This window comes from Xenopus tropicalis, chromosome 10 (genome assembly GCF_000004195.4).
Source record: "Xenopus tropicalis strain Nigerian chromosome 10, UCB_Xtro_10.0, whole genome shotgun sequence".
Taxonomy (NCBI): domain Eukaryota; kingdom Metazoa; phylum Chordata; class Amphibia; order Anura; family Pipidae; genus Xenopus; species Xenopus tropicalis.
This window is the reverse complement of record NC_030686.2, coordinates 11,105,538-11,132,207: the sequence shown is the minus strand read 5'-3', so window position 1 is coordinate 11,132,207 and position 26,670 is coordinate 11,105,538. Positions and strand designations below refer to the sequence as shown.

The 26,670-nt window shown below is 43.9% G+C and overlaps 1 protein-coding gene across 1 annotated transcript in view; it reads left to right on the top strand.

Moving 5' to 3' along the window:
* srcin1 (SRC kinase signaling inhibitor 1) overlaps positions 1-26,670 on the top strand; it is a gene marked incomplete at its 5' end in the record, with an annotated part of 110,154 nt that overhangs the window by 62,514 nt on the left and 20,970 nt on the right. Inside the window, 8 exon segments of the mRNA NM_001128039.1 lie at positions 3,991-4,186; positions 5,767-5,965; positions 6,433-6,526; positions 9,659-10,491; positions 18,090-18,179; positions 18,278-18,321; positions 18,592-18,767; positions 21,469-21,644. Coding sequence (NP_001121511.1) covers positions 3,991-4,186; positions 5,767-5,965; positions 6,433-6,526; positions 9,659-10,491; positions 18,090-18,179; positions 18,278-18,321; positions 18,592-18,767; positions 21,469-21,644 — 1,808 coding nt within the window.

The following is a 26,670-nucleotide window of genomic DNA, read 5'->3' as shown; positions in this document are numbered from 1 at the left end:
AATGCCATAGTAGTGTTCTGCTGCTAGGACCATTCAATCAAAAGGGGAGCGCAGACTTTGTTCCGTCCCTAGGGGAGCTACTAACATTGGCTATTTACTATTCAGTGTTTTATACAAGCTAATTAATAATTCTGGGCAACAGTACAAAGAAATCCAAATAAATAAAAGATTCCACTGTGCAGCGTTTTCTCCCATTGAAGGGGAGTTGAAGCCCAAGCCCCCAGCCAAGGAATGTGCATTTACTATTAGTACTTCTAAATTATATATATATGGTATATGTTTAAACTAAAACTGTAGGTTTCACTAGAAAGGAGTTAATACAAACTGCTTGCCTACATTTGTTTGCCCAGGCGGTGACATCACTCCAAAACCGCTGAACCGCTCGTCTGTCCTTTAATAAAGTCATTAAAACCGAATTGATTAATGGGTTGAAGGGTCAGAAACAGTCAAGCCCAAATAGCTGCATCTGTCAGGCTGAGATCTGCTTGTCAGACCGGTGCCCTTCACATTGCCCGCAATAAACATGAGCTGTGAACTTTGGAGAGACGCACTAATCGGTTATGTGCCAAGGGTGGCAGAGCTGCTGTCGCCCGCTACTGTCAGGGGCCCATCTAAACCCCCGCCACGGTGTCATTACGTCTTCCAACAAGCGTGTCACTGTCCTGGTCGCTTCGTTTTCTTTTTAATCTATTCGGCACTGCCTGGAGCAGCCATTTAATGAGATAAAAGATTTACAAGTCAACTCAGGGGTCCCACACTTTCTGGGATTAACACGATATTAGCCTCAGCTCTCTGGAATGAACGTTGATATTTGGCTCAAAGCCTATTGATATGCAAGCTCTGGAGCCAACTGGGGTTGCCACCTTTCCCTGTCGGGGTGTGATGTCACTGGGCCGGGCAGTGATGTCACATGGGCAACGCAGTGCTGTCACTGAGGTGGGGCTATGATGTGGCGATTGACTATTGGCCAATCACGGCACCAATCTTGGAGAACTTGCAGGCAGTTTTAATAGCCTTTCCAAAAACCAGACTGACCAGGTCAAAACCAAAACCATCCAGGCTGAATGGCTTCTACCCATATGAAATACATCTATGTAATGTGTGGAAACTATCCCATAGAGGCCCCTGGTTTTGCGGTTTTCTTCATTAAATCAAATACAAGGAGCCTCACACATATATTATATTTATATAGATAAATACATGGATAGATTTATATAGTTACTTTAAATATCATTTTGTCTTATATTAGCAGCAATATATTATTCTTCTTACTTATTATTATTATTATGTGCCAAGCTAGCGGATCTTCTCCCGATATGCTCACCTACAGGTGGCCGATATTGGGCTAATTCACTTATTTGGCCCTAGGGCCAAACAATCAAATTAAAACAGTGGGCATAGGCATCATCCCTTCATGGACCACGTCAATGAGTCGATGCAGTCCCCGATCCGACAGAAAAATCAAACCTGCCCAATCAAGATCTGCCAGATGTCGCTCGGAGAGACCCATCGGTGGTGCTCAAACACAGTCTAAAGGGACGATATCAGCAGCTGAAATCAGCCCGTGTATGGGCACCTTTAGATCTGGTGCTGCCCAGGCCCCTTATAGGCAATTGTCACATAAGCAGGACACCTAGTGCTACCCCCACCCCCTGCAAAAAGATCTTCAGAGGGACCCTAAAAGAGAGGGGAATCCCCACCATTTATCCTTTATTTATACAGTTCTACAGTCAAGTGAAGTAGGAGGAGAGATATTGTAGATGGTAGGAACCAGGGGCAAACAGTAAAAAAACAGAATATGTAATTGCAAAAAAAAAATTTGTGATAATTGTAATAAATATGAGGAGGCGAAGTCCGTGTATCTGTAAATGAGAGGAATTAGTGTTGTTGGATTTTGGAGATTAGAGTCTAATTTGGAATGGAGATCAGAAAAGCTAGGGGTGCAGTGTTACAGATGAAAGGTAAGATTATTAAGATTAATGCTGAATGTTAAAATAGACTCTATGGGATCAAAGGCGACATTGTGGGTTTATATAAGCAGGGAGCAGTAGATCTGGGGGAGAGAGAAATAAGCCTGTCAGATGCATTTTGCGTGCAGGACAAGATCTTTAGTGTGTTATTATGATTAGCAAGCGATTTATGACTTACAATGCAGCTTTTTAAGCAAAAAAAGAGAGCTTTTGCCCCAAATGTAATACAAGCTATATATGTGCAGGGACAAAGCTGCAAGGATCTGCGCAGGATACATGGCTCTTAGGGATTATCCGCAAGCTCAAGGCTAACAATTGGCTTTGCCAGTCTTAATGCAGCCGCTGACAATACAGGAGAAAGAGACTCCCTGTATCCATGACAATGTGTGCATCTTGAAAGCCATTTCTGTTATGGAAATCAACATTTCCCTTTTATTTTTATTCCACCACCTGCGAGATTTCTTTGCAATGTTTTATGTACACTGGGGCTCTTGAGATGAGCAAAAAACAGAAAGGAAAAAGAGATCAAGGAAAAGTCAGCATATATATATACCGTATATACACACACATAAATATTAGAAGATAGGAGTGTATTTGATAAAACAAAAATGCAACACCAATAATGCATAAATGAAATCCATAATATCTGGAATTATGTTTTAGTTTTAGATGAACCATAATTTGCAATACAGACTGGTGGGTAGTCAGTAAAATTGCAACCTCTCTGGGTAGAAGTGGCTTTATGGGGGTTTATTTTGGGGCAATTACAATATGTTGCCACTGGATGGCAGTGCAGAGTTAGGTTAGATATATGTTGGTAATACAGTGTTTGGACACTAGAAGGAGCTATTGAGTAGGGGAAATACAGAGTTCTAGGAAGGTTGAGTTTGGATGGGAATGAAAGGAGACACAGGGCAGGAGAGTTCCTCATGGATGGAACATCTATGGAGGAAGCCACTTTAAAGAAGAACCACAGACACCACCCAAGTGAGTTGGAATAGTAAGGCTTAATCAGACTAGGCTTAGTTTTGTTATAGTACACTTAGCAATGTAAATAAGATCAGGACAGTGAGCAGGAGCACCTAGAATCCCCACAAGGAGTAAATTGGAATAGCTTCCCAGCAAGTATGCCGCCAATTATATTGGGAGTGAGTAGGGTAGTGTTAGGCTAGCAGAGTGCTTTGGCAATAGACCAAGAAGCTGTTGGCACCCAATCTAGATTGCCTAGCAAAACTGGTGTCCTGGGCTCAACCCTGTGGAGGGGAATGTGGTGACAGGTCCCATAAAATGACTGGAGCATGATGGAATTATGGGGGAAAGAACACTCAAAGTGGTCTTGAGTAATTGAGAGAAAATGTGTCATTTATGCTGAACTGATTGTATAAACTGTTCCTGTTTGATATATGGACCATATAACAGTCCTAAATGAAACTGGGAGGAAAATGATGTGATCAATCTTACTCTTCTGGCATTGCCCTTTGCAAGTTGACTGCATCCCAAACCAAATCTAAGTTTCAGTGCAAGCCTAACGCGTTCTACATGACTTCAGTACTAATTTACGAACACAAATGTGAAATTATGTCCCTTAAAATGCTATTGGCAAATGCACTTGCCTGCGCACACACAGTTGCGCCTGCTTTGCTGCACAATGTGCAGGGTACACGGAAATACATATCCCTACAGTTTGCTTTGGAAGTGACTCCCAGGTCTCCCTTTGCACGTTGCCCCTACGCACACTTCTGTTCCCATGCTAATGCTGGTTTGTTTTTGTACATTTTTTGCCTTTGGGCTAGTATCTGAGCCCAAAGGTTTCACAACACTGCTTCTTTCATTTCTGCATATTCAGTCTATTGCAAGTCATGCCATTTCCTCCTATTGGTTCCATCTACTAAAACACAGCCTTCTAATTATTTTAGACTCAACATGTTTGCCCTGCCTGCATATTCCCATGTTTATTCATCTTTACCTTTGCTGCTTACTACAGTTTTTGTAACATGCCAAGTGTCTTTTTGGTTGGCAGACAAGAAGCTCGCGACATTCACAGAGCTCTCAGCCTGGTCTTGCAGACCAAGCAGCCAAATTATCCTTTGCCTCTGCCGAATCACTGGAGACCATGTCGGAAGCTGAGCTACCACTCGGATTCAACAGGATGAACCGATTCCGCCAGAGTCTACCTCTGTCCCGTTCCACCAGCCAAACCAAACTGCGCTCACCAGGTTTGTTTCACTGGAACTGTCAGCTTTCTTTTCAAGTTTGTATTCTGTAAATCAAATCAAGGCTTTAAGAAGTTTGCTTATTTCTGGGATTTTAAATGGTTAGGTCAGATCCTGGTCATCTATATTTTGATGACTTGGTCATCAATACTTTGATGACCTGCAATCAGTTAATAAGGGATCAGCTAGTCTAATGCCATAAGTATGTTAAACTTGTTTATATATTTTTACTACAAAGCTCCTGAGGCTCCCATAGCTGGACCATCCAAAAAACACCAGAGAAATACAACTTATGCCATGAAGAGGGAGTAAAGATTTCAGTAAAATCTTGCACATCCCTGATCATGAGATATGGTTGCCATACATTTGGTAAATATATAGGGTGTACCTGACCTTGAAAGATATATGATAAACATGAAGGCCCAACATCAGAGTATCAATATTAGTAATATCTGGGGAGCACTCACCAAAACAATTCCACGATCAGAGAGTTACGTGCTGTCACGTCTGGATACGCCCCCGGTCCAGGCGTGAGTCAGAGCTAAGGAATGTAGATAAAGACGGAGCACTCCAGGACCTCTTTTCAATAAAAAATAATCTTTATTCACGTGTCCATAAAAACATTCTTGTTGAACAACAACTCTAGCCTAACGTGTTTCATGGCGTCTCGCCACTTCTTCAGAAGCTAGAGGCTAGAGTTGTAGTTCAACAAGAATGTTTTTATGGACACGCGAATAAAGATTATTTTTTATTGAAAAGAGGTCCTGGAGTGCTCCGTCTTTATCTACATTCCAACATCAGAGTATGAATGGTGTCTCCTTGTGGTAGATCATTCTCACATATCCCTTTCCTGTCTGGAGATTCATGGGAGAAGACCATTGCAAAAAAATGGTCCTCTTTGCCCCATGCATTTTCTAGAAACCTGTTTCCTGAATGTGGTAGAGCAGCGGTCCCCAACCACCGGGCCGGGGCTATGCTGAACTGGGCCACCTTTGGTCCCAATTACCTGTGATCCCAACTCCATGACAACAACTTTGGGAAGCCTAGGGGGCTTTCTACTGATCAAGAAAAGGATCAAAGTACTAAAGCTCCATACTAACCCTCAGGGGATGTCACCACTCAGGTGGGAGTAAGAAGAGCACGGGGGCTGGGTGCATCTAGTTGCAGGGAAACAAGCTCAGGTCTCCCACTGATTTTGTATTATGATGAGCTGTATTATACCCACCACCCCTGGTCCTCAGAAACATTGTCTTGCTTGAAACCGGTTCATGGTGTAAAAAAGGTTGGAGAACATTGTAGTAGAGGATATTAGACAAACTTGGAACTCTTGCACGTGCCCACTTGTTTTATGCCAGGAGCACACTAGCATTAAACAGAACGGGAGTTGGGGCCACTATTCAGGAAAACTGGTGTATAAGGTGCCTCGGCAATGTAAACATATGTAGGCCTTTGGAGTGCATCCCTCCTTTTTTACTGCCTTGCACTACCAGGTTAAGCAGTTAGTACATCCATAAAGTAGTTTGTGCATCTTTATTTTGTGGTATGCCTGTAAGTGCCTTCACATTGGCTCCGTCTCACCCCAGGTGTCCTGTTCTTACAATACGGAGATGAAACAAGGCGTGTGCATATCACCCATGAAATCACCAGCATGGATACACTACATGCACTCATTGTGCACATGTTCCAGCAGAAGCTCACCATGGGAATGCTTAAATCCCATAACACGGCCATACTCATTAAGGACGAGTCCCGCAATGTCTTTTATGAGCTGGAGGATGTCAGGTACGGATTGCACGAAACTTTGCACAACAGTTATCAGCGCAGTTACTTTGCACTTCTGATTGGCTTCTAAAGGTGGCCATACACTGTATGCCCATGTATGTTTGGCCCTTTCAACAGGCCTCCCCGACTAATATCACATTAGCACGATATCGCCCACCCAAGGTGGGCATATCAGGGGAAAGATTTGCTCGTTTGGCAAGGTATGTTACTGTGTGCAACAGAACAAGTAGGTTTTTATATAGAGAACCCATGGGTGAAGCACACTATACTCTACTTTTACAGCTATTGGATAGGAATAATTAATAAATCAATTGTTTTCATAATTTTAAGTTACTTCAAGTTACCTCAGCTTCTACAAACGCCACCATCTAAAACAACCCATAAATTGACCAAGAATGTCTGTTCTTCTCCATCTGATGCTACGACTTATTTGTTTTTTGATTTATTATTTTTCTCAAATTTTACAGAGACATCCAGGACAGAAGTATTATAAAGATCTACAGGAAGGAGCCCCTTTATTCCTCGTTTCCTGCTCCTCATATTACCAACGGAGATGTGAGAGTAAGCGGAAAAGACCGCTGGTCAGACTGCTGTCAACGGCTATGGCTGGGTCTGGGCTGGGGGCTGGAAGTAGGTGGCAGCTATTGCTCCCAGCCCAGAAGCCTGTGTCTCTGCATGTTCCTATGTCATACTGTCGGTTTGTCTCTCGGTGTATGTATGAGTTGAGCACGTGAGGTTGGAGCTGTCTCTGTGTGTTGGAGAGAGGATGTTTTTGCTTCTGATATGAGTTTGTGAGATAAAGGATGCCTCTGTGTAGGATGAGAAGACCTGACAGTAGAATAAAGGAAAATTCATTATATGAGAGGGAAGTGAATACAGGTCAGACTGGTGCTGTCTACATGGAGACATTTGGTGTCTGTTTGTGAGAGGTGAGCCGAGGCAATTGCTGTGCAGCTCTGGCTATCAGGACAAAGTGACTGCAGGGAATATAGAAGATAGAGTGAGTTTTGGACTTTTTACATCCAAGCATCCTTTGAGGTCAAGGGCCCCATCCCTCTTAGATTATAACAAGGTTACAGACACATTACAAAACTTTGTTGTCTCAGCCTTTCAGCATTAGTTCCATTACTTTTTTTTTTGCCTTTTTTAACCCATATTAACTATGTAACTATCTAGGACAACAAATAAAGGTTCACCCCAAATCTCACCTCAAGTCTTCCTTAAATATCTAGGATTCAAGTAGACATTATCCAAATTGGTCTTGCAGCTTTTGACCACTGGGATACAATATATAAGGAGTAATTTACTAAGTGCAGAGGGTTCAAAAGTGCAAAAAACAGGCACATCCTACCATGTTTTGCACTTTGCACCATACCCTGCACTTTTCTAAATTGCCATAGATCTCTCCAGTCCAAAATGGAGCTCTATAAATACAGTATGTATTCGACATTCATAAGGGGCGGGGGGCCATAGGCATCCCCTTTTGCCATTACCAAAATTACAGAACATTCAGATGTTAAGGTGAAGGCACACAAAGCTACTTAGTAGCAGTTACTTTTTCACGACTACTAAACTCCAAAGAATACCCTGCCATAGACAATACTGAGAGTTGCCTCTGCTTAAACACACGTAGAGACAATTATCAGTTCATGATCAGTGTTGTCTGTTTTAGTAGCCCTGACAAGCAACTGCTACTAGTAGCTCCGTGTGTCTTCATCCTTTATGCCAGTGGGTACAGGCCATAACCGAGAATTGTATCCACTGGAGCAGCACTATCACCATATTTCCAATCTGGCACTAGGTACAAATACGTACAAATACGTTTTAAATAAGCTCTGAGGGTCACACATTTCTGCCCCTTTAGAGCTCTAACACGTGTGTCCAGGGTCATGGTAACTGACTCCTCTAGTGGAAAAGTTCAGCAATCTGCCCTCTGATCTGCCCTCTGGCCAAACCAGCAAGTTATTCACCAAGTAGAACAGATGAATTACTAAAGATGGCCATGATTTGCATGCCAAATGGCCAGGTAGTGTCTCGGCCTGGCTGGGTATGTCTGCATGAAATGGAAGTGCAGGAAAGCCAGTTGTGTGTAACTGATGGGACAACATACACAATAATTCATGGAAAAGGTGTTGTGTGTTTACGTCTGCGTTGTGTCCATGATGCTTCTCTTAGCGGCACAGATGCATGTCTGGGCTAACGCTTCCACCGCTAACAGCCAAAGCCCATTATGCAGTGTGTCCATTTGCAAGAATTCCTCAGCTTCATCACTGATGGAAACACACAGGAGCTACCCGCCTGAATCAGTACAATGAATTCTAATTATAAAATGCTTGTTGATCAGCTGGCGTTTGTCTTGTTAGCATGTCAAGGGAAACACATTACTAGATATAAAAAAAAAGAATTGCCTGTTAGTCAATGCATTGCCTGTAATTCAAAGGTTTATACCAGCATCCCAAATGCCAGCTGTCTACTGCATACAGTAAATAGGTCTTGCCCTATTCCCACCCCATACCGTAGGTCTTGGCCATGTAGCCCTTTGGCTCGTATAGAGACCAAGTAATACATTACAGGGAGAGTTCCATATCAACATTATCCTGCATGGCTTCACTTTGCAGGTCATAACTTTCAACAGTTTTGATTGGTGTTTGCCGCAAATTGTAGCTCGGCACGGATTGCCTCAGTTACATCTGGGAGGCACAGGTAACTTAAGGTACAGCTTAAAGTAGAACTAACCTACCCTAATTACACCTATAGGCTTGGTGCCTCTAAACAATGTGATTGTGCCCCCACCTCTGCCCAGTCTCATTGTGCTCAGGCCCGGATGTGTGGGAAAGCCTCAAAGTTGGCACAATTTCATGGATGGCATGCCGCCCAGCTGCACCTACTGGCTAATTTTTACACACAATGAGGACAGGGCTTTACAGTTGCTTTAGTCTCCTGTGCGCAAAGTCCCCAGTGCTGAGTTGGAGTTAGGGATAGTTGTGTGCATACACACTTTGTTCGGGGAGCGGGCAGACAGGGGCTGGCCTAGGGGTGCCAGAAATACAAATCAGACCCTGCTCATACCATACATGGTAAATTTATGGGGCAACATACAAATGTTCTTCTCTACATGTACTTCTCTACTTTGCTCAGCTGCCTAGAATGTACTATGCTGTACCAACTGTATGTTTGCCTCACTATGCCCCAATTTTGCCCCAATGTTTGCCCCACTGTGCGGGGAAATTCACAGCGCCAGTTGTGTGGTTGGTGGAACAGAGCCCACAGTGCCCTGGGTGATGGCGACCCATACGGTACCTTGCTGATGACTGCCAGGGTAGTAGTGCATGCTAATACTGGTGATTATCCAAGGTTCTAGGCTGGTTTGAAAAGTCACTGGAGAAGATCGCGCCTTTTGAAGCCCCACATGAGTTCAATATAAACCACTTCTTACATTTGCTTCCATTTTGGCGCCGCTTCATATATTATTTCATGAATTTTTTTAGTTTTGTTTCTCTTGAATGTTTGTCTTGTCAGAGATATCATAGCAGTCTCGTTTGTACATATCTCTCTATGTCTATACTTTTCTTATTTTTTAGTATATTGTTATATTTCTCACATGATATTTTTCATCCTAGTATTACCAATACACTGCATTTGAGGGCCTGTCCTTACAAATCTTATTAATATTCCATGTATGACTCATTGCAGAGAGAGATGATGTACAGTTCCAGAGATTCCTCTCCAACACGTCGCTTGAACACCATGTCGCCGGCTTCCCATTTGACTTCAGGGTCACCACCTCCTGTACTCCAGTCCTCCTCTCCAGCTCGTTCTCGTATGTCCTACAGTGGCGGAAGACCCCCCTCTTATGCAGGCAGCCCAGTGCACCATGGAGAGAGAATGTCTGGTCTGCCCCCTGCTCAAGGGGTCTCCCCCAGCCCCAGTGCCATTTTAGAACGGAGGGACGTCAAGCCAGATGAGGATCTTAGTAACAAGAATGTGGTACTAGTGAAAAATGAGGGGCTTTATGCAGACCCCTATGGAATGGTCCATGAAGGCAGACTTAGCATTACTTCTACCCAGTCCCTTGCTGGTTTAGGAGACCCCTTCGCATACCCCGGAGGTCTGTACAAGCGAGGGTCAGTACGGTCACTGAGCACATACTCAGCTGCTGCTCTTCAAACAGACCTAGAAGATGGAATGTACAAACCTAACTCTCATATCTATGGTGAAACATATGCTCCTGGACTGGGTTTCAGAATGCCACCATCTTCCCCCCAAAAGGTGACTGATGGAAGGTTGGTAGATGTCCAACAGAGTCAGGGTCCACACAGCCCCTACTCGGGAACCTCCAGCCGATCTTCTCCTGTACGTCAGAACTTCCGCAAAGACTCTTCCTCATCAGTATTTATGGACAGTCCTGTTAGTAAGCAACGAAACCACAGCTCTTCCTCCGGTAATAATGAAATATTTCCAGGACCTGGTGAAAGGCCTCTTTCTGGGTTTGGCTCCCCAGTTCCTGCCAAGGATTCAGAAACAAGGTGAGCCCTGGGATGAACAAGGAACCCATAAATCTAGTCTTGCAAACATATCTATAAATGGTTTTCCTATTTGACTAATTGCCTTATATTTTTCATTTGGTTAAAGGGGAACTCCACCCAAAAACAACATATGCTTTTTTGAAAAGTAAACACAATTTAAAACAACTTTGCAATATACATTAGTTCAAAATATGCAGCCTTTTCATGATTTTTCATGTAATAATCTGGTTTGGAACAGTTCCCTGTTCCCCTGCTGATCTGGCTGACTACTTTGAGACTCAAGTAAAATGTAACAGTAGTCGCCTGTCCCTCAGCCTGCCTTCAGCCTGCCTCCTCCCAATCCCACAATTCCTTGCTGCACACGTGATGTCAATAAGGAAAGAACATCCCAGTGCAATGCATTGTGGGTTATGTAGTTCCTGCATGCTGTCTGTAAGCTGTGGATAAATTGTTACAATTTGTAACATCAGTGTTTTAGTCCCTCCTCCCCTGCCAGGATTACAAATGATGCAGAAAGAGAAGAGCTGTTTTGCAGCTGGATTTCAGCATATAAAAATGGGATTTATTCCTACTTTTTGAAGTAACAGATTTTAGTAATAGGGATATTACGGGTTTCTGTGCTGTGGGGGGCTCTTCAACAAATTTTGGTTCAGAAGGCGGAGTTCCCCTTTGGAAATGGAAATGTATTTATTTAATTATTACCTTTACTCATTAAATGATGCATTTTGTTTACGATGGTAACAGTATGGGTGGTAAGAGGACTTTACCTTTTAATAGAGTCACAGCAGTTGACTGTTATGAATGATAATGGATAATGGTGTAGCATGAACCATTGATGAACAATCTACAAATATTGCTTTTTCTGCTTTGGAGGGCAGCCTGTATAACATAGCAGTGAGGATTTTGGTCGATAAAATACCAGTGGAGACAAATGTAACCCACCAATGTCTGCCAACAAACCTTTGCCTCTATAGAGGCAGCACGCAAGGCTGAAATCGCTGATTTCCAATAGAGACATCATTCTGTATGAATATATTCACCAGTTAAAACAAATTTATAGGCAGTTATATGTCATATGTTGCTGAAAGTATCACAGCATAGTATCTTAGTGGCCAATCGCAATGTTGCATGCATGTTCTTAAGAGAACAATACTATATGCATGTATGCATGAGATCACTAATGTCCACTAGTGTGCAAATTTTTTTTTTTTAACAATTGTTTGTTTATTGAAATGTTCATACATACAGAAAATAGAATGCATTCAGTTGTCTACATATTCATTTTTCCATACATAAGGTAGATACCCTATATTCAATCACTGCGTGATAATGTTTCATTGTTATCTCTGCAATCGTAGGGTTCTATAGGCTTAAAGGAGACATATCCTATAAAAATTAAGAATGTATCAGAGAATTATACTCCTCTAGATATAGAAGGATTGTGCTTAAAAAGTTGTGTTTCCTGCTGATTTATTGAGAAATTCCACAAAAACCCCACTAGTCCCGCCCATCTGTTCCACTTCCTGCTGGCTGAATTCTCTGGATGAGTAGGATAGGAACCAATCAGCAGCTAAGCTGACCTGATAGGGAACTGAAGCCTGTCTTTGCTTGTGTGAGTGCAGGGCTGTGATTGGCTCTCCCACTCCTACTGTGCTTCTGGCAGGGACCGTTAGGACACGCCCACTCTCCATTTCAAACTCGGACAGAGAAGTGAGAGGATCTATAAGGAGCCCCAGTAAAGGGGCCATTTTTACAGATAGGATTAATATTTAGCCCAAAGTGAAACCAGCACCACATATTATTCATAACTGCCTACAAAATGAGGGTTTTTCCCATTTATCCAATATGTCTCCTTTAAGTGTAGTGGCAGCTGAAGGCATATAAGAAGGTATAGATTCTCAATCATAGAAAAGGGAAAAAAGAAAAGGGGAAAAGATAGGTAAGGATAAAAACATTCCTGAGGAGGTAAAGATATAGCTAGGTGTTATTTATTTTTCACTTAGTCCGTTATATGAGTGTATACCGTGTTTCCCCGAAAATAAGACACTGTCTTATATTTTTTAAGCTCCAAAATATGCACTAGGTCTTATTTTCAGGGGATGTCTTATTTTTCCATGAAGAAGAATACAGTACACATTTATTCCATCGTTTGGGTGAGATTTATCGCCCACCATAGGTGGGTGTCTTATTTTTGGGGGGTGCCTTATTTTCCGAGGGGGGTGAAAAATCGGGGGGGTGCCTTACTTTCGGAGGATGTCCTATTTTCGGGGAAACAGGGTATGAGAGTCACCGGGGTGGGGCATTATTATCGTCTCCCATCGTTGGTGGCTGTTGCGGTTTGTTTGGTATGGGATGCTCAGAGAGGGAAGCAGTCTTTTCTCTAAAGGTTGTCCAGGGGGTACAAATCTGTTCATATCTTGCCATTTTGTTTGCGTTTTTGGCTGCCATTTGTTCCATTGTGGCTCTGTTGTCTAGGGCTTGCAAGGTTTCTTTTAGATTGTAAGGTCCTCCTGGGTTCCAATGTCTTGCTATCATTGTGGTGGTAGCATTTAAGATATGAAATAGGAGTTTTTTGTTATCTCTGGTAATGGTGTCCGGAAAATGCATAAGGAGTGCCACTTTGGCTTTTTGAACTAGTGTGCAATTTGTGCGTAGTTTACTTTGCATGTTTTGAAGTGTAAGCCACTTGAGCTAATGGCTCGTGTAGCCAATGGTCCGTCACCTGAAGAGGTGCCATTAGATTCTATTGAGTCAGAGAAAGTACAGCCGCCCTGCTAGGAAATTTTCAGCTTTTGGTGATAAAGTGGCAGGGGAGCATCTAAAAAAAAGACCCTGTAATGCTGTCCTTGTGAATTTTTTCTTATCTTCCTGAAATGGACATGTAGCTGGAGAGGATTAAAAACTAAAGCAAGCTTAATGCTTTTGCAGAACTGAATCATTTGGTCATCTCCTGTAGATATGGTGATCTCAATTACAGAGGGACCCCTTATTGGGAAAGTCCCAGGTCCTGAGCATTCTGGATAACAGGTCCTATACCTGCACTGTAAGATCCATTAAATCACAGGAATGCATGGAACCTAGGATTTGGTTTGACTCAAAGCTTTTCATCAGATGCTTAAATTCTCTCTTAAAAAGTACCTTCCTCTATTGCATAACTATAGATACTCTTACCCCAGTGCGTATCTGGTTAATTGTTTTTAGATAATCCTTAGAAGTCAATATAATTATTCCATAGAACAAGTAAGCTTACAGATCATCAGTACAGACCCCTATAAAGACGACCATGGGGTTAACATCTTGGAAATAACATTTGCAATTGTGGAACCTTTGTGGCCTTGTCACTTTATTTTAACCCTCCCTTGTAAATTATTCCTTATATATAAGGTTATTCCCATGGTGTCCCAGCTGCGTTTCTTCCTGTTTGGGAGCGGCACAGCCAGACACTAAGCTCTCTGTTACTTTCAATACTATCTCTAGACTTATATGGGAATGGAATAAGGTTGTTGGAAGACGGAAGATAATATTGACCCAGAGGTAGGGGAGAGAAAAAAAACAGAAAGAAAGACATGAAATGTTACTGAAAGGCATCCAGATAGACATGATGTAATGAGAAAGACTATTTCAGAATCCAGGGCTGGTTTTGGAGAATATGGTGCCATGAGAAAGCAGTAAGTCTGGGGCCTACCACCTCTAATTCTGTTGCCTTCAACTTGCCCTGAGATGCTTCAACACACCACACCTGAACTTTTCTTTTTGGTCATGACAATAAAACAGTGTTCTTATCTGTATGCTCACATGCATACAAGTAAATGTGGCCTTCCATCGATCAGTAACATTCATTGCGAAGCAGATCTTAGTATTGAAAAGAAAATAAATGTCTGTTGAGTGGGGGAAGGTGCTTGACCCATTTGGTTCATCTGTGGAGCAGACCAGCAATGAGATGCCAGTTTTATTGTCACCTTTACAGTCGGTTAGTGGATGGTACTTCAGTCTCTAAAGGTGGCCATACACAGGCTGGTTGTAGCTTCCGATATCAGTCCCTTAGACCAATTTGGCACCTTATCGGCCCATGTAGGGGCAGGAACGAGGGGCATGCCCGACCGATATCTGGGCTGAAATTGGCCAGATATCGATTGGGCAGGTTAAAACATTTAGTAGTATCAGGAACCGCATTGGCTCGTTGATGCGGTTCCCGAACGGACTGCACCCAATGCTTCCCCATATAATTGATCATTTGGCCCCAGGGCCAAACGATCGAATTAGCCTACATTTTCCCGATAACGCCCAACCATATGTGGGCCAAGCGAGCAGATCTTAACGTGTATGGCCACCTTAAGTAGCCTTGTGAAGAATCAGAAACCCAAAATGTAGATTAGGGATCCCCAACCTTTTTACTCGTGAGCTTTTTACTCGTGAGATTTTTACTCGCTTGGAGTAAAACTGTGTCTCTGTGCTTCCAAAACTTGCCTCCAAGTCATAAATGTAAAAATGGGCACCTACTTTAAGGCCACTGGTAGCAACATCAAAGTGGGTGGAGAGCAACATGTTGCTCCTGGGCCACTAGTTGGGGATCACTGATGTAGATTGTTCTTGTTTACCAGTCTTGAAGAAGGAACAGCCTAGGGCAGGGCGCATTCACGCTAAGAGAAATTAATGGTGTCCCCTATTTGAAACTATTCCCACAGCTCCAAAATGGAGAGCAATCTCCAGATAAGACCATTGAAAAAGGCTGTCCAGCAGAGGACGGAATCACTGCACAGAATAGGTCCCTTCTACTCATGGGAGAATGACTCCATCTTTATTTACATGGGGGGTTAGTAGTCTAGGGTGGCTTACCCATGCCATCATTTAGGGGTTTCTGGTATTGGGTTTTAGATGTTAGAACCTTTTGAAGATTTAGTTGCAGTTGCATGTATGGTGTAGTTAGGCACTTAAGATCCACTCCACTCCTGTATTGACTGTATCTTTAATAGCTTTTAGAATGCAAACCAGGCATGTTTTCTTAAAAAGCCATGAACAGCCATCTTTCTGTTCTGTGCATCTGCACTGCTTATAATAGTCACACCTCAGGGAATGCTGGGAGCTGAAGCATCCTCCTCGAGGGCAATACAGACCCGACAGCTGCAATATTATTGGTGCAAATGGATCTCACGTTTAATGTTATGAGTGGCTCTTCATAAAAGTTCCGATCCAAACTATAAATCATAGCGAATGAAAGAGGCAAACTGGGAAAGAAAGGATAAATAAAATGAAGTGGGAAAAAAGTGAGTGTTTGGTAATTAACACATCGTTTGGTATTAATAAATCAACAAGTCCCACGCCAAAAAATCTGTCCATTAATTAAGGATATATCACTGGAGTATTTCACTGATGACTTATTCATAGACATATTATTTATTAATTAGCCTGATTAATGGGTCTGTTCTGAGAATTCTTCATTGATGTGATCTGTGCCTCTGTGGGAGAAGCAGATGCTGAAGGTTCTCGTGCGTTGCCACAGAAAAATACAGAGGAAAGAAAGAGAATTATAGATTCAACAGCATTGCAGTATTTGGCTAACATATGCTTTGTGTGTTTGCTACTATGAAATCCTTGTATATTCTCACATAGCTAAAAGGCAATGACTTAACCAACATGGTTGGTCAACCTTTAGGAATCAGGCAAAGGCCTTTAAAATGAATATGATTGGATAACAACAGACAGCCACTCACCCCTTACTTTTCTCTAATTCTGAAATTTAATATGGCACATTGCATTGCAGACTGGGAGATATACCATTGCAGCTTCTCAATGGATACACAGCCAGAATTCTTACTGTAAGCCAGCATGAAACCAGATGTGCAGATCATTCATTGTACACAAGTTCCATTTTCTTCCAAGTATATTACGGCCCATGAAAGGTTGAATTATGAGTTTTTATTATAAAATAAAAAGACAAACTGGGGCAATGAAATGGCAAAGCCAATTGTTCATGTTTAGGTGCCAGGACGGAAACTATTACACAAACGGCAATGGAAGTTGCCTGCTCCCCATAAGTAAAAAAAATATTGTGCAAATGAAAGGTGGTGCAAGCCATTTGTCAGCTGTAGATTAGATACAATGCAAGTGCCACATTAAATCAAATGAATGGAAAAATATGCTCCCAAAGAAGGCGAGGGCAGCGGCGACCGACGGCGAAGATCTCAATCACACTTAAGCAAAGCTGACATTTTGACAGAAAACATACGCAAATAAACAGAATAATACGGAAGCCGGCCAGATGCCATTTCTTCCAACGCTACCCCTGTGGGCCACAGGGAAGTACAAAGCCCCTGGTTCTTATAACAATGGCGGTTTGAGGCTAAATTGGAGCTTTCTGGAAGCATTTGGAAGCCATCTGATGACCCGTTGCTAAACATTAAGAAAGAATCCATTATTTGGACAGGAGGACTTTCTAACATTACTGCTGGACCAGGAAATACATCCCAGTCATTTAACAGATTACTAACTTGTTGTCCAGACAGCAAACCATGTTCCAATTAAACCCAAACACTTATCATAGGTGGAGTAATCAGGACAGTTAAGCAAGCATCATATTGAGAAAATGTCCATACCCCATTTGTTCCCAAAACTCATCCTTTTGCTCTCCATTTATATTATGATCCTAAATGCATCTACCTAATGACCATGCCCATACCAGAAGCTTTCAGACTTTTAGGGGGTTCCGCCCCCATTTACGGGACCTACATTTAATTAGACCACCCTATAAAGGCCCTTTTATTTCTAGCAACAACCAATTTGCACTTATCCTATAATGTATTCTAACTTATCTGTCTTTTTTAGGCTGCCACCTCTCCATTATTTTACTATGAGCCTGCCAAGATGGTCAGCCTCAAATTTGTGGAAATGAAGGTCTATACACATTACACAACAAAATTTTCAGGGCCCCTCCCCCAGTGGCCCCTCCCATCAGTACAAGGACACACAGACATAAAAAGTATCAGGGCCCCCATACAGAGTGCCCCCAATTGCCCTCCCGAAGACAGTGCCCCCAATTGCTCCCATACAGAGTGCCCCCAATTTCCCCCATACACAGTGCCCCCCCCGAAGACGGTCTTCTTTTTCTTCATCTTTGGTGGCGGCTTTGGCGACTTTGGACTCCTCCACGAGACAGGCCCTTTTATAAGATTGTGCCCTGTGTGTACTGACATCACGTGTACGCATGGGGTGCAACCAGTCAGATTAGCCACTGACTACTAAAGAAATTTAAGATGCCCAATGTTAAGATGGACTGGGCCTGTATTTGATTAAAGGGGACCCCAGCTAACCAGAAAAGTTTAGCACGGCCGGGCCCCTCTTAATGTGGAAATTCGCCGGGCCCAGGACAACTGGCCCCCCTGTGCCCCCCTGATGGTGGCCCTGAGTGTGCACAGGTCTGATCATTGTCGATATCTTGAGTGATCTGACTCTCATCTAAATACTCTGCCATTATGCTCTATGTCCCCCATTGCACAGGAACCTGGGGCCAACAGACTTGCCATTTCCATGTTAATCCTGTCTTGCTTTCCTGCCCTTTGTATAATAGTGTCTAGGCTTAACGTCTCCATGTTTTCTCCTAGGGAACGAATGGAAGCAATGGAAAAGCAGATTGCCAGTCTAACCGGGCTTGTACAGAGCGCCCTTATGCGGGGATCTGATGACAACCCAAGGTACATGAGGCCTCTGATAAGAGAAATCTCACTTTTTACCCTTGCTCCGCTGAGTGCATATTTTTATTCCATGTAATTGCTGTGTTTCTGTTTTCCAGTGAGAAGCCTGAAACAGTTAATGGCGGAGCGTCAAGTATATCAGGTGAGTTAATAGACTTGTAACTCAAACCGCGTAAAATTGGTGCTTCCTTCCAATAACCATTAAAGATGTGGGACTGGGCTGCCAGATTCCATTTATAGGTTCATTTTCTCTGCAGTGCTGTTCCCCAAGGGCATGTTTGACTTTCACACCCCTCTAGGGACCAGGATGCGGCACACTTTCTGATTCCACTGTCATAGGACAGATAATGTAAAATGACAATGAGTCCCTTAGAGATTTATTTTTATGGAATATCTTTTTTCATTGTTACAGCAGCTGGTTATCAAAGTGCAGGGACCCCCTTGTCCACCCCCACTGCAGGGTCCAGCAGAACCCCAGCCGACCAGAGCAAGGCCATCAACCGCCTACACATGCAGCTACACCTCCAGGATCTGCAGCACAATGCCAGCGAGCTGAGAAACCAACTGCAGCAACTGAAGAAACTGCAGGTATCTGATCATATTGGCCTACCCTCATTTTACATGCCTTTTATGTTCAGTTATTCCCATTCCTCTTCCACTGATTCCTTCTGGCTTTCTAGAGTAGCCCTGCTTCCCCATACTTGTCCACACTTGCTGCCTTAGGAGGGCAGGTATAGGGCAGAAGGCCCATTCTCAGCAACCAGGTTTTTGTAGGTTGGTGCCTGTGCAAGGAACTGGTGGTCTGTAACTTATATAGTTCTCCTTTACTGTAAGTCAGTAGTTCTGCTGAAAGGAGATTGCTGTCAGATTAGAACTGATTCATACAACATGGCTGGAGTCATCTATATGTAATAAAGTATATCTTCAAGTACCCCAATGTATCATGGAGTCATCCATATATATAAAGTACCTCCTCAAGTACCTCCATGTGTCATGGAGTCATCAATAGGTATAAAGTATCTCCTCAAGTACCTCCATGTATCATGGAGTCATCCATATATATAAAGTACCTCCATGTATCATGGAGTCATCCATATGTATAAAGTATCTCCATGTATTATGGAGTCATCCATATATATAAAGTACCTCCTCAAGTACCTCCATGTGTCAAGGAGTCATCCATATGTATAAAGTATCTCCTCAAGTACCTCCATGTATCATGGAGTCATCCATATGTATAAAGTACCTCCATGTATCATGGAGTCATCCATATGTATAAAGTATCTCCATGTATTATGGAGTCATCCATATGTATAAAGTATCTCCATGTATCATGGAGTCATCCATATGTATAAAGTAGCTCCATGTGTCATGGAGTCATCCATATGTATAAAGTAGCTCCATGTGTCATGGAGTCATCCATATGTATAAAGTAGCTCCATGTGTCATGGAGTCATCCATATGTATAAAGTACCTCCTCAAGTACCTCCATGTGTCATGGAGTCATCAATATTTATAAAGTACCTCCATGTAACATGGAATCATCCATATGTAATAAAGTATCTCCTCAAGTACCTCCATGTATCATGGAGTCATCCTTATGTATAAAGTACCTCCATGTATCATGGAGTCATCCATATTTATAAAGTACCTCCATGTAACATGGAGTCATCCATATGTAATAAAGTATCTCCTCAAGTACCTCCATGTATCATGGAGTCATCCATATGTATAAAGTACCTCCATGTATCATGGAGTCATCCATATGTATAAAGTACCTCCATGTATCATGGAGTCATCCATTTGTATAAAGTACCTCCATGTATCATGGAGTCATCCATATGTATAAAGTACCTCCATGTATCATGGAGTCATCCATATTTATAAAGTACCTCCATGTAACATGGAGTCATCCATATGTATAAAGTACCTCCATGTAACATGGAGTCATCCATATGTATAAAGTACCTCCATGTAACATGGAGTCATCCATATGTAATAAAGTATCTCCTCAAGTACCCCCTTGTGTTATAAAGTCATCCATATGTAATAAAGTACCTCCTACTTCCATGTATCATGGACTCATCCATATTTAATAAATATGCCAATAAGTTTATTAAAGTACACTTAATTATAAATAAACATTTACATGGCAGCAAATAAGTAAACACAATCAGCAGGAGAAACTTTGCCTTGAAACATTCTTTATATCAAACCCAATCGCTGCCCACCCTCCAGTAGTTCAGTGGTTCTGAAAAAAATCATCATAATAAAATTCACTCACCCTCTCTGTATTTAAAAACATTCCCCCAACTATTATTCTGTTCTACCCATTGGCAATGCATATTATGTAGCTTATATTGCTCCCAAAGAGACTTCCCATCATGATGCCCAGTTGGGATACAGGTAAGATACAGCACAGTAGGTCCATGACTTGCCCACTGGTCTGTAGGGATATACAGAATCAAGCTGAGATGAAGAGAACACAAACAATGGTTACAGTGCCCCCACCAAGCCAAGCCCTGTCCCATACAGGTAAGAGTGGAGCTGGTTATAGTCAGTGCATCAATAACAGGTGGAGTCAAGTCACTTGATTTGCCTTTAATTAAAGCGGTTGGCAGGCTCTTGCAACACTTATGTCAGAGTCATTAAACTCAGAATCGGGGAACAGGGGCACCGCGCATGCATTGGTCTCTTAGCTGCAAATGTAACGACTTTGATTATTAGGAAGATTAAATGACTCGTCTATCAGGGCTCATGCTGAGAAAGGGTGAACGTGTGCTCTTATTCTGCTGTTAAATGAATGCATAAAGCAATGCTGAAACATCCCCATGTGGCTTTTGGGAAGAGACTAGCATTCCCTAGTTTTTAGCTCTTCCTGGCAAGTAAGAACAGCAGAGCTCAGAGGGCCCCACATAAGGAACATTTGTTGAAGAAAAAGTGGGTGCTAACACGTAAAACAGAGCAATGAGGGCACAGTAGAGCAAGATGGCAACCCTGACTCTTAAGCTGGCCATACACACACCGATAATATCGTCCGAAACCTCGTTTCGTACGATATTCGGTGCGTGTATGGCAAGTCGCCCATCGCACTAGGCCAATCGCCCAGGTTAAAAGATTTTGATCGGGCGCCATAGAAGGTACATGAGCAAAATCTGCCGTCAGGGCTGAATCGGCACCGATGGCCGCACGAAAGATTGCAAATCACCACGTGTGTGGCCACCTTTATTATCAGGTTTTATACTAGGTTGTTGTTAAAGGGCACCTTGCTTTCTGCCTCTTTCACCAGCTCCAGAACCAGGATCTGGTACGGTCCATGCTGAAGCGCACCGAGACCGAAATCAGCGTGAGAGTGACAGACACCATGCGCAAGCAAGAAGACCCCTTACAGAGACAGCGTGCAATGGTGGAGGAGGAGAGGCTAAAATATCTGAATGAAGAGGAATTTATCACCCACCAGTTAAAGTAAGAACCACATAAAGGGTCAGGGAGACACCAAACACGTCTCCAGAACTCTCAGTGATATAGTACTAGTCTAAACTTCACTTCAGTGGGATTATTCTTCAGGTACAGTTTGATTTGTAGTTTTGGTTTTGGTCATGTATATTAAAGGAAAAGTAACACCAAAAAAAATGAAAGTGTTTCAAAGTAATTAAAATATAACATACTGTTGCCCGGCACTGGTACAGCTGGGGTGTTTGCTACAGAAACCCTACTATAGTTTATATAAATGCCCCGGGGGCAGCCATTCCTGCACTGGTACAGCTGGGGTGTTTGCTACAGAAACCCTACTATAGTTTATATAAATACCCCGCTGTGTAGCCCCGGGGGCAGCCATTCCTGCACTGGTACAGCTGGGGTGTTTGCTACAGAAACCCTACTATAGTTTATATAAATACCCCGCTGTGTAGCCCCGGGGGCAGCCATTCCTGCATTGGTACAGCTGGGGTGTTTGCTACAGAAACCCTACTATAGTTTATATAAATGCCCCGGGGGCAGCTATTCCTGCACTGGTACAGCTGGGGTGTTTGCTACAGAAACCCTACTATAGTTTATATAAATACCCCGCTGTGTAGCCCCGGGGCAGCCATTCCTGCACTGGTACAGCTGGGGTGTTTGCTACAGAAACCCTACTATAGTTTATATAAATACCCCGCTGTGTAGCCCCGGGGGCAGCCATTCCTGCACTGGTACAGCTGGGGTGTTTGCTACAGAAACCCTACTATAGTTTATATAAATGCCCCGGGGGCAGCCATTCCTGCACTGGTACAGCTGGGGTGTTTGCTACAGAAACCCTACTATAGTTTATATAAATACCCCACTGTGTAGCCCCGGGGGCAGCCATTCCTGCACTGGTACAGCTGGGGTGTTTGCTACAGAAACCCTACTATAGTTTATATAAATACCCCGCTGTGTAGCCCCGGGGGCAGCCATTCCTGCACTGGTACAGCTGGGGTGTTTGCTACAGAAACCCTACTATAGTTTATATAAATACCCGCTGTGTAGCCCCGGGGGCAGCCATTCCTGCACTGGTACAGCTGGGGTGTTTGCTACAGAAACCCTACTATAGTTTATATAAATACCCCGCTGTGTAGCCCCGGGGGCAGCCATTCCTGCACTGGTACAGCTGGGGTGTTTGCTACAGAAACCCTACTATAGTTTATATAAATACCCCGCTGTGTAGCCCCGGGGGCAGCCATTCCTGCACTGGTACAGCTGGGGTGTTTGCTACAGAAACTTTACTATAGTTTATATAAATACCCCGATGTGTAGCCCCGGGGGGCAGCCATTCCTGCACTGGTACAACTGGGGTGTTTGCTACAGAAACCCTACTATAGTTTATATAAATACCCCGCTGTGTAGCCCCGGGGGCAGCCATTCCTGCACCGGTACAGCTGGGGTGTTTGCTACAGAAACCCTACTATAGTTTATATAAATGCCCTGCTGTGTAGCCCCGGGGGCAGCCATTCCTGCACTGGTACAGCTTGGGGTGTTTGCTACAGAAACCCTACTATAGTTTATATAAATATCCTGCTTTGTAGCCCCGGGGGCAGCCATTCCTGCACTGGTACAGCTGGGGTGTTTGCTACAGAAACCCTACTATAGTTTATATAAATACCCCCTGGGTAGCCCCGGGGGCAGCCATTCCTGCACTGGTACAGCTGGGGTGTTTGCTACAGAAACCCTACTATAGTTTATATAAATACCCCGCTGTGTAGCCACGGGGGCAGCCATTCCTGCACTGGTACAGCTGGGGTGTTTGCTACAGAAACCCTACTATAGTTTATATAAATACCCCGCTGTGTAGCTCCGGGGGCAGCCATTCCTGCACTGGTACAGCTGGGGTGTTTGCTACAGAAACCCTACTATAGTTTATATAAATACCCCGCTGTGTAGCCCCGGGGGCAGCCATTCCTGCACTGGTACAGCTGGGGTGTTTGCTACAGAAACCCTACTATAGTTTATATAAATGCCCCGGGGGCAGCTATTCCTGCACTGGTACAGCTGGGGTGTTTGCTACAGAAACCCTACTATAGTTTATATAAATGCCCCGCTGTGTAGCCCCGGGGGCAGCCATTCCTGCACTGGTACAGCTGGGGTGTTTGCTACAGAAACCCTACTATAGTTTATATAAATACCCCGCTGTGTAGCCCCGGGGGCAGCCATTCCTGCACTGGTACAGCTGGGGTGTTTGCTACAGAAACCCTACTATAGTTTATATAAATGCCCCGGGGGCAGCTATTCCTGCACTGGTACAGCTGGGGTGTTTGCTACAGAAACCCTACTATAGTTTATATAAATGCCCCGGGGGCAGCCATTCCTGCACTGGTACAGCTGGGGTGTTTGCTACAGAAACCCTACTATAGTTTATATAAATACCCCGCTGTGTAGCCCCGGGGGCAGCCATTCCTGCACTGGTACAGCTGGGGTGTTTGCTACAGAAACCCTACTATAGTTTATATAAATACCCCGCTGTGTAGCCCCGGGGGCAGCCATTCCTGCATTGGTACAGCTGGGGTGTTTGCTACAGAAACCCTACTATAGTTTATATAAATGCCCCGGGGGCAGCTATTCCTGCACTGGTACAGCTGGGGTGTTTGCTACAGAAACCCTACTATAGTTTATATAAATACCCCGCTGTGTAGCCCCGGGGCAGCCATTCCTGCACTGGTACAGCTGGGGTGTTTGCTACAGAAACCCTACTATAGTTTATATAAATATCCTGCTTTGTAGCCCCGGGGGCAGCCATTCCTGCACTGGTACAGCTGGGGTGTTTGCTACAGAAACCCTACTATAGTTTATATAAATACCCCCTGGGTAGCCCCGGGGGCAGCCATTCCTGCACTGGTACAGCTGGGGTGTTTGCTACAGAAACCCTACTATAGTTTATATAAATACCCCGCTGTGTAGCCACGGGGGCAGCCATTCCTGCACTGGTACAGCTGGGGTGTTTGCTACAGAAACCCTACTATAGTTTATATAAATACCCCGCTGTGTAGCTCCGGGGGCAGCCATTCCTGCACTGGTACAGCTGGGGTGTTTGCTACAGAAACCCTACTATAGTTTATATAAATACCCCGCTGTGTAGCCCCGGGGGCAGCCATTCCTGCACTGGTACAGCTGGGGTGTTTGCTACAGAAACCCTACTATAGTTTATATAAATGCCCCGGGGGCAGCTATTCCTGCACTGGTACAGCTGGGGTGTTTGCTACAGAAACCCTACTATAGTTTATATAAATGCCCCGGGGGCAGCCATTCCTGCACTGGTACAGCTGGGGTGTTTGCTACAGAAACCCTACTATAGTTTATATAAATACCCCGCTGTGTAGCCCCGGGGGCAGCCATTCCTGCACTGGTACAGCTGGGGTGTTTGCTACAGAAACCCTACTATAGTTTATATAAATACCCCGCTGTGTAGCCCCGGGGGCAGCCATTCCTGCATTGGTACAGCTGGGGTGTTTGCTACAGAAACCCTACTATAGTTTATATAAATGCCCCGGGGCAGCTATTCCTGCACTGGTACAGCTGGGGTGTTTGCTACAGAAACCCTACTATAGTTTATATAAATACCCCGCTGTGTAGCCCCGGGGCAGCCATTCCTGCACTGGTACAGCTGGGGTGTTTGCTACAGAAACCCTACTATAGTTTATATAAATACCCCGCTGTGTAGCCCCGGGGCAGCCATTCCTGCACTGGTACAGCTGGGGTGTTTGCTACAGAAACCCTACTATAGTTTATATAAATACCCGCTGTGTAGCCCCGGGGGCAGCCATTCCTGCACTGGTACAGCTGGGGTGTTTGCTACAGAAACCCTACTATAGTTTATATAAATACCCCGATGTGTAGCCCCGGGGGGCAGCCATTCCTGCACTGGTACAACTGGGGTGTTTGCTACAGAAACCCTACTATAGTTTATATAAATACCCCGCTGTGTAGCCCCGGGGGCAGCCATTCCTGCACCGGTACAGCTGGGGTGTTTGCTACAGAAACCCTACTATAGTTTATATAAATGCCCTGCTGTGTAGCCCCGGGGGCAGCCATTCCTGCACTGGTACAGCTTGGGGTGTTTGCTACAGAAACCCTACTATAGTTTATATAAATATCCTGCTTTGTAGCCCCGGGGGCAGCCATTCCTGCACTGGTACAGCTGGGGTGTTTGCTACAGAAACCCTACTATAGTTTATATAAATACCCCCTGGGTAGCCCCGGGGGCAGCCATTCCTGCACTGGTACAGCTGGGGTGTTTGCTACAGAAACCCTACTATAGTTTATATAAATTCCCCGCTGTGTAGCCACGGGGGCAGCCATTCCTGCACTGGTACAGCTGGGGTGTTTGCTACAGAAACCCTACTATAGTTTATATAAATACCCCGCTGTGTAGCCCCGGGGGCAGCCATTCCTGCACTGGTACAGCTGGGGTGTTTGCTACAGAAACCCTACTATAGTTTATATAAATTCCCCGCTGTGTAGCTCCGGGGGCAGCCATTCCTGCACTGGTACAGCTGGGGTGTTTGCTACAGAAACCCTACTATAGTTTATATAAATACCCCGCTGTGTAGCCCCGGGGGCAGCCATTCCTGCACTGGTACAGCTGGGGTGTTTGCTACAGAAACCCTTCAATAGTTTATATAAATATCCTGCTGTGTAGCCCCGGGGGCAGCCATTTAAGCTGGAAAAAAGGAGAAAAGGCACAAGTTACATAGCAGATAACAGATAAGTTCTGTAGAATATAGTGGTGTTTTATCTGTTATCTGCTAAGTAACCTGTGCCTTTTCTCTTTTGAAGGGCTGCCCCCATGGCTACACAGCAGCTTTGTTTATATAGACTATAGTAGTGTTTCTGAGGCAAACACAACATTTATACCAGTGCAGGGCAACAGTACATTATATTGTAATTACTTTTATACACTTTCATATTTTTGGTATTACTGTTCCTTTAACATGAAGGAGCTTGTAATGTATGGAATGTTCTATTTGCTGTAACATTGTCC